The 13,822-nt window shown below is 39.4% G+C and overlaps 1 protein-coding gene across 1 annotated transcript in view; it reads left to right on the forward strand.

Annotated features, from left to right (window-relative positions):
- The first annotated feature begins 3,736 nt into the window (after window positions 1-3,736).
- The window catches only part of LOC120534914, a 60,024-nt gene continuing 49,938 nt past the window's right edge, over window positions 3,737-13,822 (forward strand). The window contains exon 1 of the mRNA XM_039762419.1: window positions 3,737-3,930. Within this exon, the coding sequence (XP_039618353.1) occupies window positions 3,911-3,930 (20 nt within the window). The 5' untranslated portion in view covers window positions 3,737-3,910. The remainder of the gene's footprint in view (window positions 3,931-13,822) is intronic.

A 13,822-nucleotide genomic window follows, 5' to 3' on the forward strand; every position in this document is an offset into this window, starting at 1 on the left:
TGATTCTCTTAAAATATATGCAAATCATCACCTTTAAGAATACAGTATACTTTTCGATGCTATCACCTCAGAGCTTCAAATTCCTGGGTTCAAACCCCACAGCCGATTACTGTCTTTGAGGACCATGCACTTTTGCTCCAATGTCTGTCTGCATGGATCCTCCTTCAGGTATTCCAGTTTTCCTTCCATATCACAATGATGTTCATATACAGTAGCTAAAACTGAAGGCTTTGAATTGGAACAATGTGAGTGGCCATTCACCCTAATGCAGTCAGGATGGCCACCAGCTCCAGCATTAATGGACTTTAGACATGACTTAGAAAATGGATGGATGTAATCCATTGATTTATGCCTTTATCTAAGACATCTTACAGCATCTGAGATACATTTCTTCGTTCATTTTTCCAATTGGAGCACAGGCAGGTGAAGTAATTTGCTCATGGTCACACAGTGTCAGTAGCAGGATTTGAACCAGCAGGGTTTGAACTCCAAAATCTTAACCACAGCATCACATAGCCCACTAATAATTCATATTCTGATTAGTGAAAAACATATTACTGATGTCTGAACTAGCCAAAAAAACATATTTTTGATATTTGACATGTAATTTTGATTTGTCATAATATGATAATCACTAGTCAAATTTAGGCAGTTAAATATATAAACATGCAATACAATGCAGCAATTGTAATAATAATAAATACTAGAGGGCTCTGCCCCCTGCTCGCTTTGCTCACCAACCCCCGTGTGGGCCCTATGCGCTTGTCATTCCCTGGATCTGCCACTTGCGACAAATCGTGCTGTGCTTTTGGATAAACACGAATATCAACTTTGTCTTTGATATCTCCGACTTTCGAAACTATTATCACTGACAATTCGTCACATGTTGATTTATTGTACTGTATATGCAAGCGTGATCTTACGGATTCATACAGAAATCCAAGAAAACTTCTTTGTCTGTGTTTTTAAGATAAATTTTGTGTAAAGTGAGATACTTTTGGACGTATGGATTTGTATCCATTATTGGCTGTAGAATTTCTAATACATTCGATTGTTTAACTCTTTCGATTGTATGTTGCATCGCTGCTCTGTGATCATAAACATAAACCTGACCGAATTGTGGTTTCTTTGAAATTAAACTTGTAGTAGCTCTGTCATATCACCTATGTCCATATATTTGATCTCTTTTCACTGTTCTGTTATTACACTGAGTAATAATTTCCATTTGTTAGCGCTAATGTGATATTTACTATCAGTTTTTTGAGACTTTCGAACTTTAGTACTTCCATAATCTCTAACTTGCGCTGCATGTGTATCGTGCCAACGTTTTTGAACCTCTTTACAACGTTCTACTTTGTCTTCTCTTCTTTGTCTTCTCTTCTTCTACTGTTTGTCTTTTATTTCTGTCCCCGCTTGGACCTATTAGGTCTTCAATTCATTTCTTGGCACAAAGTCTCATCTCGCGGGATGTGAAATTATCTCTCTGAAAATGTCTTGTCTCATCCCAAGAATTTTTTGTATAATAGAGAGATATATTAGTAATCTTCTGTCGCCTGACTATCACCTTGTGTTCGCACACGGCCGTTGCCCCCATGAGTTTGCATTTCTGCTTATGTCCGCCCGGGTTTTCATCCTACAATCCCAAAAGATATACTCATTATTTACTGATTTCATAGTGCAGTAGTTCCCAAACTCTGTTCTGGGACCCCAACTTCTGTTTTTAATTGGAATCTTAGTCTAAATAAGTGAGCAGTTATTTATCAGTTTCTGTGTTTTGGGGTCAACAAAGAAATGACAGAAGTAAGTGTGTTAATATATTTCTCTATTATATAAAAAATTCCTGGGAGAGAAAGACGGGAGACGAGACGTGATCTTCATGTGAAGATCATGGAAGACACTTAAAAGACTCGTAAGACGAACGAGATTGGCCACGGAGCGTCTCGCAGGGACCTTAAAACATGAGACATTGTGCCAAGAGATTGACCCAGGAGCATCTTGCGATGACGTAGAACATGAGATTCTTGCAAGACACGCCCTACTTACAACCAATATCAAATAAGAGCATGGGCAGCAAAACACACAGTCATGTGAGTGTAAGGATTTGAGCACACACAGATCCACTGCTCTCAGCGCATATAAAGTGTATAAGGACAATACGTTATAAATGAAACATTGACAACTAAGTGAAGAAGAAAGCAGCGTGGAGAAAAGAGACTCAAAAGTGTTGGAGAGAAAAAAGTGCAAAAAAGAAAAAGAATAATATAGGTGCAAATTCAGAAAACAAGTGGAACTGGAAAAAAGCAGGTCCATTCGGGCTCAGAATTAAAAGACAAAGTAGAACTTCATAAAGACGTTCACAAACGTTGGCACTACACACATGCAGGGCAGGTTAGAGATTATGAAAGCAGTGGAATTCGAAAGGCTCAAAAAAAAATGGCGCGATAGACGTGGAGAAAGTTAAAGAATATGAACATTGGAAAATTAGAAAGTATAAAAAAAAAAAGTAAAGATCTCAGTAGCACAAACAAATGGAAATTATTACTCGAAAAAGGGAAAATAATCACCACGAACCAGGTGTAATTAAAAAAAAAGCAGGACAAAGCAAGGTCAGAAATAAAAGACAGTAGAAAACAAAGTAAAAAGTCATAAAAAGGTTAAAAAACAAGTGGGCCAAACAGATGTAGAGCAGGTTAGAGATAATGAAAACTGGAATTCAAAAGACTCAAAAAAAAAAACCATACGCACGAAACACATCCAGAGCAAGATACAGAACATGAAAGCAGAAAAAATGACAGTGTCAAAACAAAGAAAGTAAAGATCTCATTAGCGCAAAGAGAAATTATTACTCAGAGAAATAACAAAAAGGCAAATAGAGCTCGAATATATGGACATAAGTGATGTGTCAGAAGTATGTAAAATATTGTAAGGCTTTGAAGTTTAAGTCAGAGAATTTCAAAAACGGGGTTAACCTCACATGCATTTATTGCTTACTTTGCAACACAGGGTTGGCGAATGAAGCGAGCAGCCCCCTATTTTTAATAAAAATTAAGCAGTATCTTAATTTTTTCTTCTCTGTTTATGTTCATCCTGAGTTCTGTCTTTCCATTATTGACTAATTAGTGGGTCTGACATTGAAGCAGTTGCAGCCTTTCATCATTTAGTGTTATTCGCCCGGGTGTCTGCTTTGCTTGTTTTGGTCATTATTAGGATATGATGAAGAGAGTAGGGAATGCAAGGGAAAAATAATAGGAAAACAACAAAAACGTTTAAGAGTTTAACGTTATAGCAAAAAATAGAAATATTATTAAATGCTTAGATTATACTGCTGTTCTTTTCTGAATGTAGAATAACATAAGATAAAAAACGGAACAGTTAATTGAATAAGATCCGTTATTATCACTGCTTGTGAATCTGGTTATAACAAATATCTGCAGCCAAAGGGGATTCCCGGGACAAAGTCAGCGAACCAACTGCCATAGTAAGTGTGCGTGAGTGTCCGGTACTGGTTGGATGGGCATATAGCCTAGGACCTGAACTGGATTAAGCAGATCGGCGAGAATTGACAGCTTGTTAGAAGCTGGATGAATAATAATATAACAGAGCCAGCCACATTTTGGCCTGCTAGCTTTGGCTAAGGCTATTTGACTCGGCATTTTTTGAGATCCCGCTCTTTCAATTAATTCCTTCCCCACCAGGTGAAACTCATTTTCGCACATCTCGCGCGAACATGAAGCACTTGCACGGAGTCGACTCAATAAGTCGGTGTAGTTCGCGCTTGTAGCGTTCTTGGTTAGAAGAAAAACAAAAAAAAAGAAAAGAAAAAAAAAAGTAGGTGGTTAAAGAAGTCAGCGGTTATTACTTTAAAAAGTAAAGTATTGTTAATAGGTATAGTTTCGGATTGCAAAGGAAAATGGATTCGGCACTTATAAGGTAATGTCACTTTAAAAATGTTTAAGTGCTGGTCGGAGATATTAAATTGGGAGCTACGATTAAAAGTAATATTTCATTTCGCTGTTATAGGAGTTTCGTAAACTTCAGGTTAATCAGAAATTCGAAGCATTTATTCTCGCTTGTAAAACGTTTCTAATGGAGAGTAAATATGAAGGTTTTTTTTCCCGCTGTTGATATTTCTTAACGCTAACTTTTACACTTAACTTTTCCTTACTAATATTGAATGCAGCGAATCCTCCTTTTTCCTCCCTAATAATTTAGTATATAATTTATAATAAGTATACAACTATAATTTTAATATCATTCACGTTTCGCACGACCTCTGTTTTCGCAACTTGAACACGTACTGACAATCGGAGATCTAACTTTAGAAGGTTTTTCTCATGGGCTCCCTGTTTTTTAGATTGGCCGATGTTTTTCTTCAACACTTTCCTCCATTCAGTCTGCATGTGGTCCTTTTTTTTGGGAGGGGGGGGGGTATAATTCTTTTTCAAACTTTCTGGAACTTTCAGGGAATTACTTTTCATCCGAGCTCAGCGTTTACGAGGTGGTGTTCGCTTCGAATATACAAAGTTATAAAAATTCCCACCGTGAGGAGAAAAAGACGTTCGCAGCGATTAACGAACAAGGCTCCGTTGTTTATTGAAAATGCTGAACCCGGCACTTAAGAGACGTTCCCCTGGTTGCCTAAAATCGGTTAACAGCTCTCCATATCTAGACTTTAATTATATATGTGCATGGTAATACTAGTGTCTGGTTTTCATTTTCAACTCGGATTTTTGCTTAGGATCTTTACTTGTAGTTTTCCAATCCCTGCCAGTGCTACGGTAAAACATAGACCATGTAACTAAACAAACAGAAAAAAAGACATGTTTAATAAGGCATACAAGGAATTCATTTTCTAATCAAATACAACAGCAGCGCACCTGCCAAATAAATCCTAAGTGTCAAAAAAACTATTGTATTCCTGATAAGCAGGAAATGTCAAATTTAACCTTGGGAGCAGAACATTAGGCAGGACTCGTCCACGCACAAACCAACAATGTAACTTTGAGTTTTTCTGTTTGTACTTTTTCAGTTTCTCACAACATCGTTTATGGCACCGTCCTTCTTTAACGTCCTTGATGATCAGTGTTGGAGGTTTCCAAGTGTAGCAGTTGATATTTAATGACCATCTCTTATGCTGTCAGCACATGACTGACTGACTAACTGACATTAAGGCACGTGCACCATGTCGGATGTGACGTCAAGGCACATGTCACCCATCACAATCACCAAGTTAATTTGGTTTATGCACAGACTAGTACAGTAATTACATTTTAGAGCTACAAAACAAAGTAATGTACACAAAGTGTAGTTCAAGGAATACATGATTGTGATGAAAAAACAGACTCAGCAGACAAAAACCATAAACATTGGCAGGAACAGAAAATTATATACTGTATGTGGAAAAACATAGGGGTGGTAACGCTGCTCCTGAGCTGAAGGTAATGGCAGGTAGCTCATCAAAGCAAAACTGTGATTGTTCCTTCCTATGCCATTTTTGTTAGGCACCTTTTTTGTAAAGGGGCATTCTCCTCTCTGCCTTGCAGATCAGATCGACTCTTAATAATCAAAGCACCAACTGTTGCTGTAGGCAATAATCCTTCGCATTCCTTTTCCCAAAGACTGGTTGAATGTTTTTGGATGCCCCTTTCTTGGCTTACCTATATAGTGTTGTCTCAGGTTAATTTGTGCATGAAATGTTTAGACTTCGGTAAAGATCAATGTCCCCATTTTGCTGTAATGCTATAGGCATATTGGTATAAATTGTAACATGCTGTAAGCCTAGAAGAAAGTGTCTTCCTGTCTTAACATTTTTTTTTAGTCATAATGTGAACTTCATGAATTTGCTTGAGAAGGGTTTTTGGTCTGAATAGAATGATTTTGTTTCTGTTTATCCCAGGGGTGCCATAACACATTTTTGGCTTGCAAGCTACTTTTAAAATGACCAGGTCAAAATGATCTACCTACATTAAAAATTTATATATATACACACACACTCTGAATATCAGAGGTGGGTAGTAACGAGTTACATTTACTTGAGTAACTTTTTTAAAAAAAATTGTACTTTTACTGCACCATACTTTTTACTTTTACTTGAGTACATTTGTGAAGAAGAAACGCTACTCTTACTCCGCTACATTGGGCAACACTCGAATTGTTTTTTTTTTTTCCTCATTAGATAAAGTCTGACAGACAATTGTCAATCTGCTCTGTGTAGCTCACGCTGCCAAGTTGCGCACACGCCTTCCATTGCATCTCCAGCTCTGACGCGAGGTTTTGGATGTTCACCAAGTCAAGGCGCTGCAGCTTTGAGGACAGTTGTTGCATTTTTTTTTTTTGTCTGAAAGCATTAACTGAGATAATCATATTGACTATGGTTTTCTCTTTTCCTTGCAGCTGTAAATTAAGCTCATTCAACATGTTGGTCAGATCGGGGAAATAAAATGCCAATTCTAGCGGCCATTGATCATTATGAAGTTGCATGTTTAATGACAAGGAGAAACTCCTTTTTCTCCAGTCTCGGCAGGAATTTCTCCCTAGCCATCTGCCTCAACAAAGGCATCTTTTATCATCTCTCCATCTTGGAAGGACTTCTTATGCTTAATGATCGAGTCACCCTCCCAGAACGATTCTTCAGTGTGTCTGCCTTTTGCTTTTGAATTCAGCCGAATGAAAAATGACGGCTGTCTAACTGCGATTTTAGTTCCCTCTCCTTTCTCTTTTTTTTAGATCGTTTTTCTGAAGGAAGTCAGTTCGAATGTGCCTTTCGACATTTTCCAACTTTGAAATGGCAATGATAGATTGACAGATCAGACAAACGCACTTCGGTTGTGACATTGTGAGAGAAAAAAATCCTCTTCCAATATTCCACATCCAGCCCGTACTACCCAAACAATTTTTTTTTTAAATCCCTTGTTTAGTCGATATAAATTGGAAGGCTAACTAGATCACTTGGACAGCCAGAGTTTTGCAGTAGCTCGCGCGTTTGATCGTGCTTGCGGGATGACCGATGTGTTAGAAGAAAAGAGATCTCAGACCGGCCGCCCTGTATGTCAATTAAAAAGCAAATGCCATAGAGAGGATATACGATAGACCAGTTGTGCCCAATACATCGATCACGATTGACTGGTAGATCGGAAAGGTAGTGCAGGTAGATCGCGTTGCATTCAAAAAATATTATTTTATTTTTTTTTTTTTTTTAACGTTAGTCTATCACAGCGGTGCCTACACTTTTTCGGCTTGCGAGCTACTTTTAAAATGACCAGGTCGAAATGATCTACCTACATTAAAAATGCTATCGATTGACGTATTGGGCACCCCTGGTTTAGTCTATTAAAATAAAGTCTGCTGAATCTAAAATGTACTGTTTTGCAGAAGACCCTTTGGGCCTAATCCCCTTACCCAGGGTCTTCTGTTCAGCTTAAAAGTGACATACTTCATGTTGGGAGAATTTCTGTGACTTGGGAGTCTGGGATAGTATAACAACTTTACCCAGTTTGCTTCTTTGGTATGTTAGTCAGCTTTGTCTTTTTTTTTTAAATTTCCTTTGAGGTAATTGGTAACATTTACTCCTTCAAATTCCCTACCCCATATCAAGACTTTCCATTTTTTCCATGCCTGTTTGTTCTTAGCTGTCCATGTAAATACGGGACCAGTGAAGAGGTTCTCAAGACAACTTGTTTGAATTGGGAAATTTGTCTTTTTTTTAAAAAAAAAAAATTATTTTTCCTTGTTTTGGATTTAAGTTTGTGCCATTTTAACTGTAAGAAAGTAACAGCTACAATAAAACAAGCAATAGTAAAATGGCACTTTCCTAATCAAGTGGCACACTAGCACAACTGAATTTAATGTACCTAAACATAATGGCTAGAAGTTTAAGACATACTAATGAATAAAAGTTCGAGGCATGATTTGAAAAAAAAAATGCATTGCAACTAAAATGTAATTTGGATGTTTAAACATCTGAATTCAGCAAACATTTATACTCTAACACTGTTAATCAGTACAGTTTGTTTTAACTTGGAGCTGTGCTAATTTGTGTGTTTTTTCCCCCATCTCTGACACACTCCCATTGAAGTACAGGTTTGTGAGGTGCTTGGTGTTGTGATGGACGGCGTCGGCCATTACCTGGCTGAGACGCCAGCTGTATGGAAGAACTAGGGGAGAGTGCAACTCTGAGGCACTACCTCCCCTGGGATGCTAGAGGGCAACCCTCCTGGACAACTGTGGCGCCACAGATTCCTGCAGGGCACAGTGGGAGCTGGCAGCCCTTTTGGGTTGTGTGGGGGCTGCCAGGAGGAGCCGCAGAGCCATATAGTGGACTGGGGAGAGATTCCAGGTAATACTGTACTGATGAGCCACCTGGAGCACTCCCAGGAGTTGAATAAAAGGAGCTGCCTCACTCCATTTGAGAAGCCAGAGTTGGGAGGTAGTGGACAAAGCTTACTGGGAGAGGGGTGGAGGTGGAATGAAGAGAGAAGGAAAAGAGAACTGTGTTGTGCTTTATCTGCTGTGCTGTGGAGAGCAGAGAAAAGCGCTCCCCAGCTGTAAATAAATGAGTGCTGGACTGGAACTCCTGTCCTGTCTGTCTGTGTCGGGTTTAGGGTGGCTGTACGTGCCCCAGTGGTCCACAGTGTTTAACTCACTGAGTGACTCTCTTGTCTGTGAGGAGAGTTATTTACTAAAGCTCCTCTCACAGTCAACTGAGCTGACTGGGAAGTATATGTAGGGAAATGCTATCTCTGTCGCCCTTGGAAAATGCTGTCTTGCATCCTTCCAGTAATCGGCCAGCTCCACAGAAGAGAGACCATTTTAAGCATGGTGTAAATACACTGTCCACCCTCCACTTATTTCTGCTGATGGGCTAATCAGAGGTTTGTTTCGTGTGTCCTTCAGTGGGTTTTTCCATAATAGAGGCTTGCCTGGGGTCAAACATTCTGACCAGCTTATGTACTTCCTTTGCAGGATGGGCAGTCAGTCATTGTCCAACCCATTATATCCCAACACCGGGTCATGGGTCTGCTGGAGCTAATCCCAGCCAACACAGGGTGCAAGGCAGGAGCAAATCCAGGGCAGGGTGCCAGCCACCTGCAGGGCACACGCACACACTAGAGACAATTTAGGATTGCCAGTGCACCTAACGTGCATGTCTTTGGGAGGAAACCAGAGCACCCAGAGGAAACCCCACACAGACACGGGGAGAACATGCAAACTCCCAGGATGGACATCCTAGTGTTTTGAAAACTTGGTAAAGGCCAAGTGGAATGTATCATGCAGGTGGTCAAGCACTCTCATCTGTCGTATGCCCATCTGATCGAACAGCTCATCAGTTTTTACAGTTCCATTCATTGGGTAGGAGACCAGGTCCTCCATGATGTTACATGCTGAGACTGCAATAGGACAGTGTGTGCGCTCTAGAATTGTAAGATCTGTGACTAGTTTAATGCATCCCCCTGCGATGAAGGTTAACTTCACTTTTAGGGTCTCCCTTTTTTTTTTTTTTTTTTTTTTTTTTTCTTCGTCCTCAGTTTTAGTCAGCTCTAGGATGTTTAACAGCCGGAGCTGATGTGTTCTCAGCCAGAAAGAACTCTTTGTATAGGCATGTTCAGTGTGGTACCAGCTTTTCCATCTGGTGTTTTCTGCCTCTGTGTGGGGGGGGGGTTCAGCCTTGGTCCAGCACTATCTTATTTTAATAACTAGAAGGTTGCCTATCTCCTTTTGGAAGGCTTCTTGAAGAAGGCAGACTTCACCCACATCACTAGTGATGCAGCCTCACTGAAGTATTTATAGTGCTGCCAAGTCTCTCCCACCAAACTGATGACCTGACACAAGCAGGTTGAATGCATACTATTAGGCGTAACTCCTTTTAAAACCTCCTGCTATGCTTTCAGACAGTGTGATACATTGTCTGTAACCACTGCTAAAATGTCATTAAGATTCACTGCCTGTGAAAAGGTGGAAAAGTTTCAGCTCTCCATAAGGATAACATCTGCCAGAAAGTATTGGTCTTTAGTACCTGTAATTATGTAAATTTATTTCTAATGGTTCTTAAACTTTAAATGTTTACAGATTGAAAACGTGGTTTCATCTACTGCATATCTTAAAACTAAGCATGCAACAAAGCAGAAGCTAACTGATTAGGAGGAAGTTAAATCAAGGAATTGGGGTGGTGAGAGAGAGACCCGCTTTTAAGGGCTTGTTGCATCAGAGAATGCTCTTCCACCCAGGTTTGTAGCTGCTAAGTTTACTGGAAGAGTCAAATGTGGAACTTGCATCCTTGTCACCATGAGACAAAATGTTGATTAAACCCAGAAACATTAATGTTCAAAAGTTAACCCATTAAAACCAGTGCCATTCACTAATGTTTTTTCAATGGGAGACTGTTAATACTGGTTAAATATAAATCGGTTCAACGGCTTACAGTAAATGCAACTGCCTATATGAAAGAATTAACATACAGCCAAGTTTACTTGCTAATCTCAATGTTGAGCACTGTGTTCTTGGCTTTCGGTGGTTTTTGTCTAGTACAACACATTTTCTTGCATTATATCTTTCAAAGAACAGCGTTCATACAAGACAAATGAGTTTGACAAAGACTGCTCATTTTCCGGCAGCACGCCTCCCCATTTACGATGCTTAAAGAAAGGATGCATCTTCATTGTCAGTATCCCTGACTCTGCACACATCCTCCAAAAACTGGTGTCTTGCATCTGATGAATTTATTTCTCTATTGTTACCTAAAGGGGAATACTCATTGATTTTAATTTCTCCTTGTTCTTGATGGGTTTTAGATTTGACAAGATCATTGCAAGTATCATTTTGTGTCCAGTCTATGGTATCCTGGTAAAACTTGCAGAAAATTTGTCCATTATCGTAAAAGTTGCAGGGATATTTGTTGTGCCTTTAATTTTGCAGTTAAGCTTGCATTTTAGTTTTTTTGATGTAGTTGGGGTATCTGATACTGCTTGCTTCGACATATCCACCTGTCTCTTGCATGCCTTGAACTGCAGGGTGGCCCACGAAAAAGTAGCTCGCCTCCCTGACAAAAAAAGGTGCCCTTCCATAAAGAAAGAACTTGAAATGCAAAAATCTTTACTCACTCTTTACAGAAAGTGCTGAAAATGATTCTTTGTGGAATGGAATACTTCGCTCAGCTCGTACTCACATGTTTGCACTACGTCTACACAACTTTCGTGATGAGGGTAGTCAATCGGTGCGCCACTCTGGCAGGAAGTCGGGCTACTTTTTCGTGGGCCACCCTGTAGAAAACATGCAAGAGCATGAACAGAAGCCCGACTGGATTTCTGTTAAGAATTGCTTTCACTTGGAAAATAAACTAGTAAATAGTATCTGGATGATAGAACTACAGGTGACTCAAACATGTAATGTATTGAGTTTTGTAACAGTCACCTGTTCAGTCTCAATTCTGCACTTTTTGGCTTTTAATCTAAAATCTGTTTTTATGCATTAATTCCATGATTCGTCAGTGTTCTCCACATCATGGAAATCATAAGGCCCAACACAAGGAGTAGTCTGACAGATGCAGGAGTCTGATCCCTCTCTTATGGTATTTGTTTATTCCATGCCTGTATTTACCTCAACTTAATCTGGTTTCCTCTAATGTGTTTTGCTACAGAAATTAGCCTAATATGAATTGGTATATGAAAGTGCTCTATAATGTTCTGGCAACACAATGCTGCTGATTATAAGAATATTTCCCAATGGAGGAGAGACTGCAATAATAGAATGGTCCTAGGTAGGTGTTATACACATCGTTGTATCAGTAAGAACACTTTATTGAACATTCAGATAACTCCACAGTACACCTTTTAACATGCAAGTTAACATTACTGTACATGTATATCAAAGAAAGGCAGAGCAATAAGAGAGTCATGAAAAAGTTTGGGAGCCCCTCTTAATTCTTTGGATTTTTATCATTGGCTGAGCTTTCAAAGTAGCAACTTCATTTTAATATATGACATGCCTTATGGAAACAGTAGTATTTCAGCAGTGGCATTAAGTTTATTGGGTTAACAGAGAATATGCAATATACATCATAACCAAATTAGACAGGTGCATAAATTTGGGCACAGAGATATTGCATCAAGACTTAGTTGAGCCTCCTTTTGCAAATATAACAGCCTCTAGACACCTCCTATAGCCTTTGAGTGTCTGGTCATTGTCTTGTTGGAATATCCAACCCCCGCATAACTTTAACTTTGTGACTGATGCTTGTACATTATCCTGAATAATTTATTGGTTGAATTCGTCTGACCCTCAACTTTAACAAGGGCCCCAGTCCCTGAACTAGCCCCACAGCATGATGGAACCTCCACCAAATTTGACAGTAGGTAGCAGGTGATTTTCTTGGAATGTGGTGGTGTTCTTCCGCCATGCAAAGCGCTTTTTGTTCTGACCAAATAACTCAATTTTTGTCTGCTCAATCCTAAGCACTTTGTTCCAAAATTAATCTGGCTTGCTTGATGTATGCAAATGAACATTTAAACAACTGTGGTGTGAGTGCAGAAAGGGCTTCTTTCTCATCACCCTGCCATACAGATATTCTTTGTGTAAATTGTGCTGAATTGTAGAACGATGTACAGGTACACCATCTGCAGCAAGATGTTCTTGCAGGTCTTTGGAGGTGATATGTGGGTTGTCTGTAACCATTCTCACAATCCTGCGCATATGCCACCCCTGTATTTTTCTTGGCCTGCCAGACCTGGGTTTAACAGCAACTGTGCCTGCAACCTTCCATTTCCTGATTACATTCCTTACAGTTGAAACTGACAGTTTAAACTTCTGAGATAGCTTTTTGTAGCCTTCCCCTAAACCATGATACTGAAGAATCTTTGTTTTCAGATCTTTTGAGCGTTGCTTTGAGGATCCCATGCTGTTACTCTTCAGAGGAGAGTCAAAGGGAAGCACAACTTGTAATTGACCACCTTAAATACATTTTCTCATGATTGGACACACTTGTCTATGAAGTTCAAGGCTTAACAAGCTAATCCAACCAATTTGGTGTTGCAAGTAATCAGTATTGAGCAGTTGCATGTATTCAAATCAGCAAAATTACAAGGGTACCCAGATTTTTGCACTGCCAGTTTTTCACATTTGATTTCATACAACTAAATACTGCTTCACTAAAAATCTTTGTTTGGAAAACACCCCAGTACTCCAATGTTCCTAGAAAATGAAAGACATACCACTGGGGTGTTTTTTTTTTTTTTTGGTTGAAAGTAGAGTAAATTATTATACAGGCTGAGAGGGGTTCCCAAACTTTTTCATATGACTGTGCGTTTGCAGAACATGCATGTGATACAAACTCTGACTAAACCAGATTATATAAGGGTGTTTGTAGGTAGTCTTTTGCTCAGGAGTCTGAAGTTAGCACTCAACAGTGGCAATGCTGGTTTGTCATGCTGTTCTATGTTCCTCTGCAGGGAGTATAAAGCTCTGACTCTGCCTCTCTAGGGGGTGTGTTTTTTTTAAATCTGTGTGATTCAGTTTGGCTCAGTTCCTTGTCTTGAAAATTTTTCTTTCTTGACGTAGGACTTATCACTTGGCTAAGGTTTTAATTCTTCCCTATGATGCAGGTGGGGTGAGTTATTCATCTAATCCTTCCAGTGGGTCTTTCTCCCACAGTTCATTTTTGCATTTCTGTTTTATTAACTTGGTTCTTTTAAGTTCCATGTACACATTTGGTTCACGACTCAGTCTGGGGATCCACTACAGGGTATGGATTTGATCCAGGATGCAAATGCTTTATTTTGTCCCAGTATGACACAGTAACCAGTCTACTGAACATCGTATATTGGGATGTAGG

Source organism: Polypterus senegalus, chromosome 9, assembly GCF_016835505.1.
Source record: "Polypterus senegalus isolate Bchr_013 chromosome 9, ASM1683550v1, whole genome shotgun sequence".
Taxonomy (NCBI): Eukaryota; Metazoa; Chordata; class Cladistia; order Polypteriformes; family Polypteridae; genus Polypterus; species Polypterus senegalus.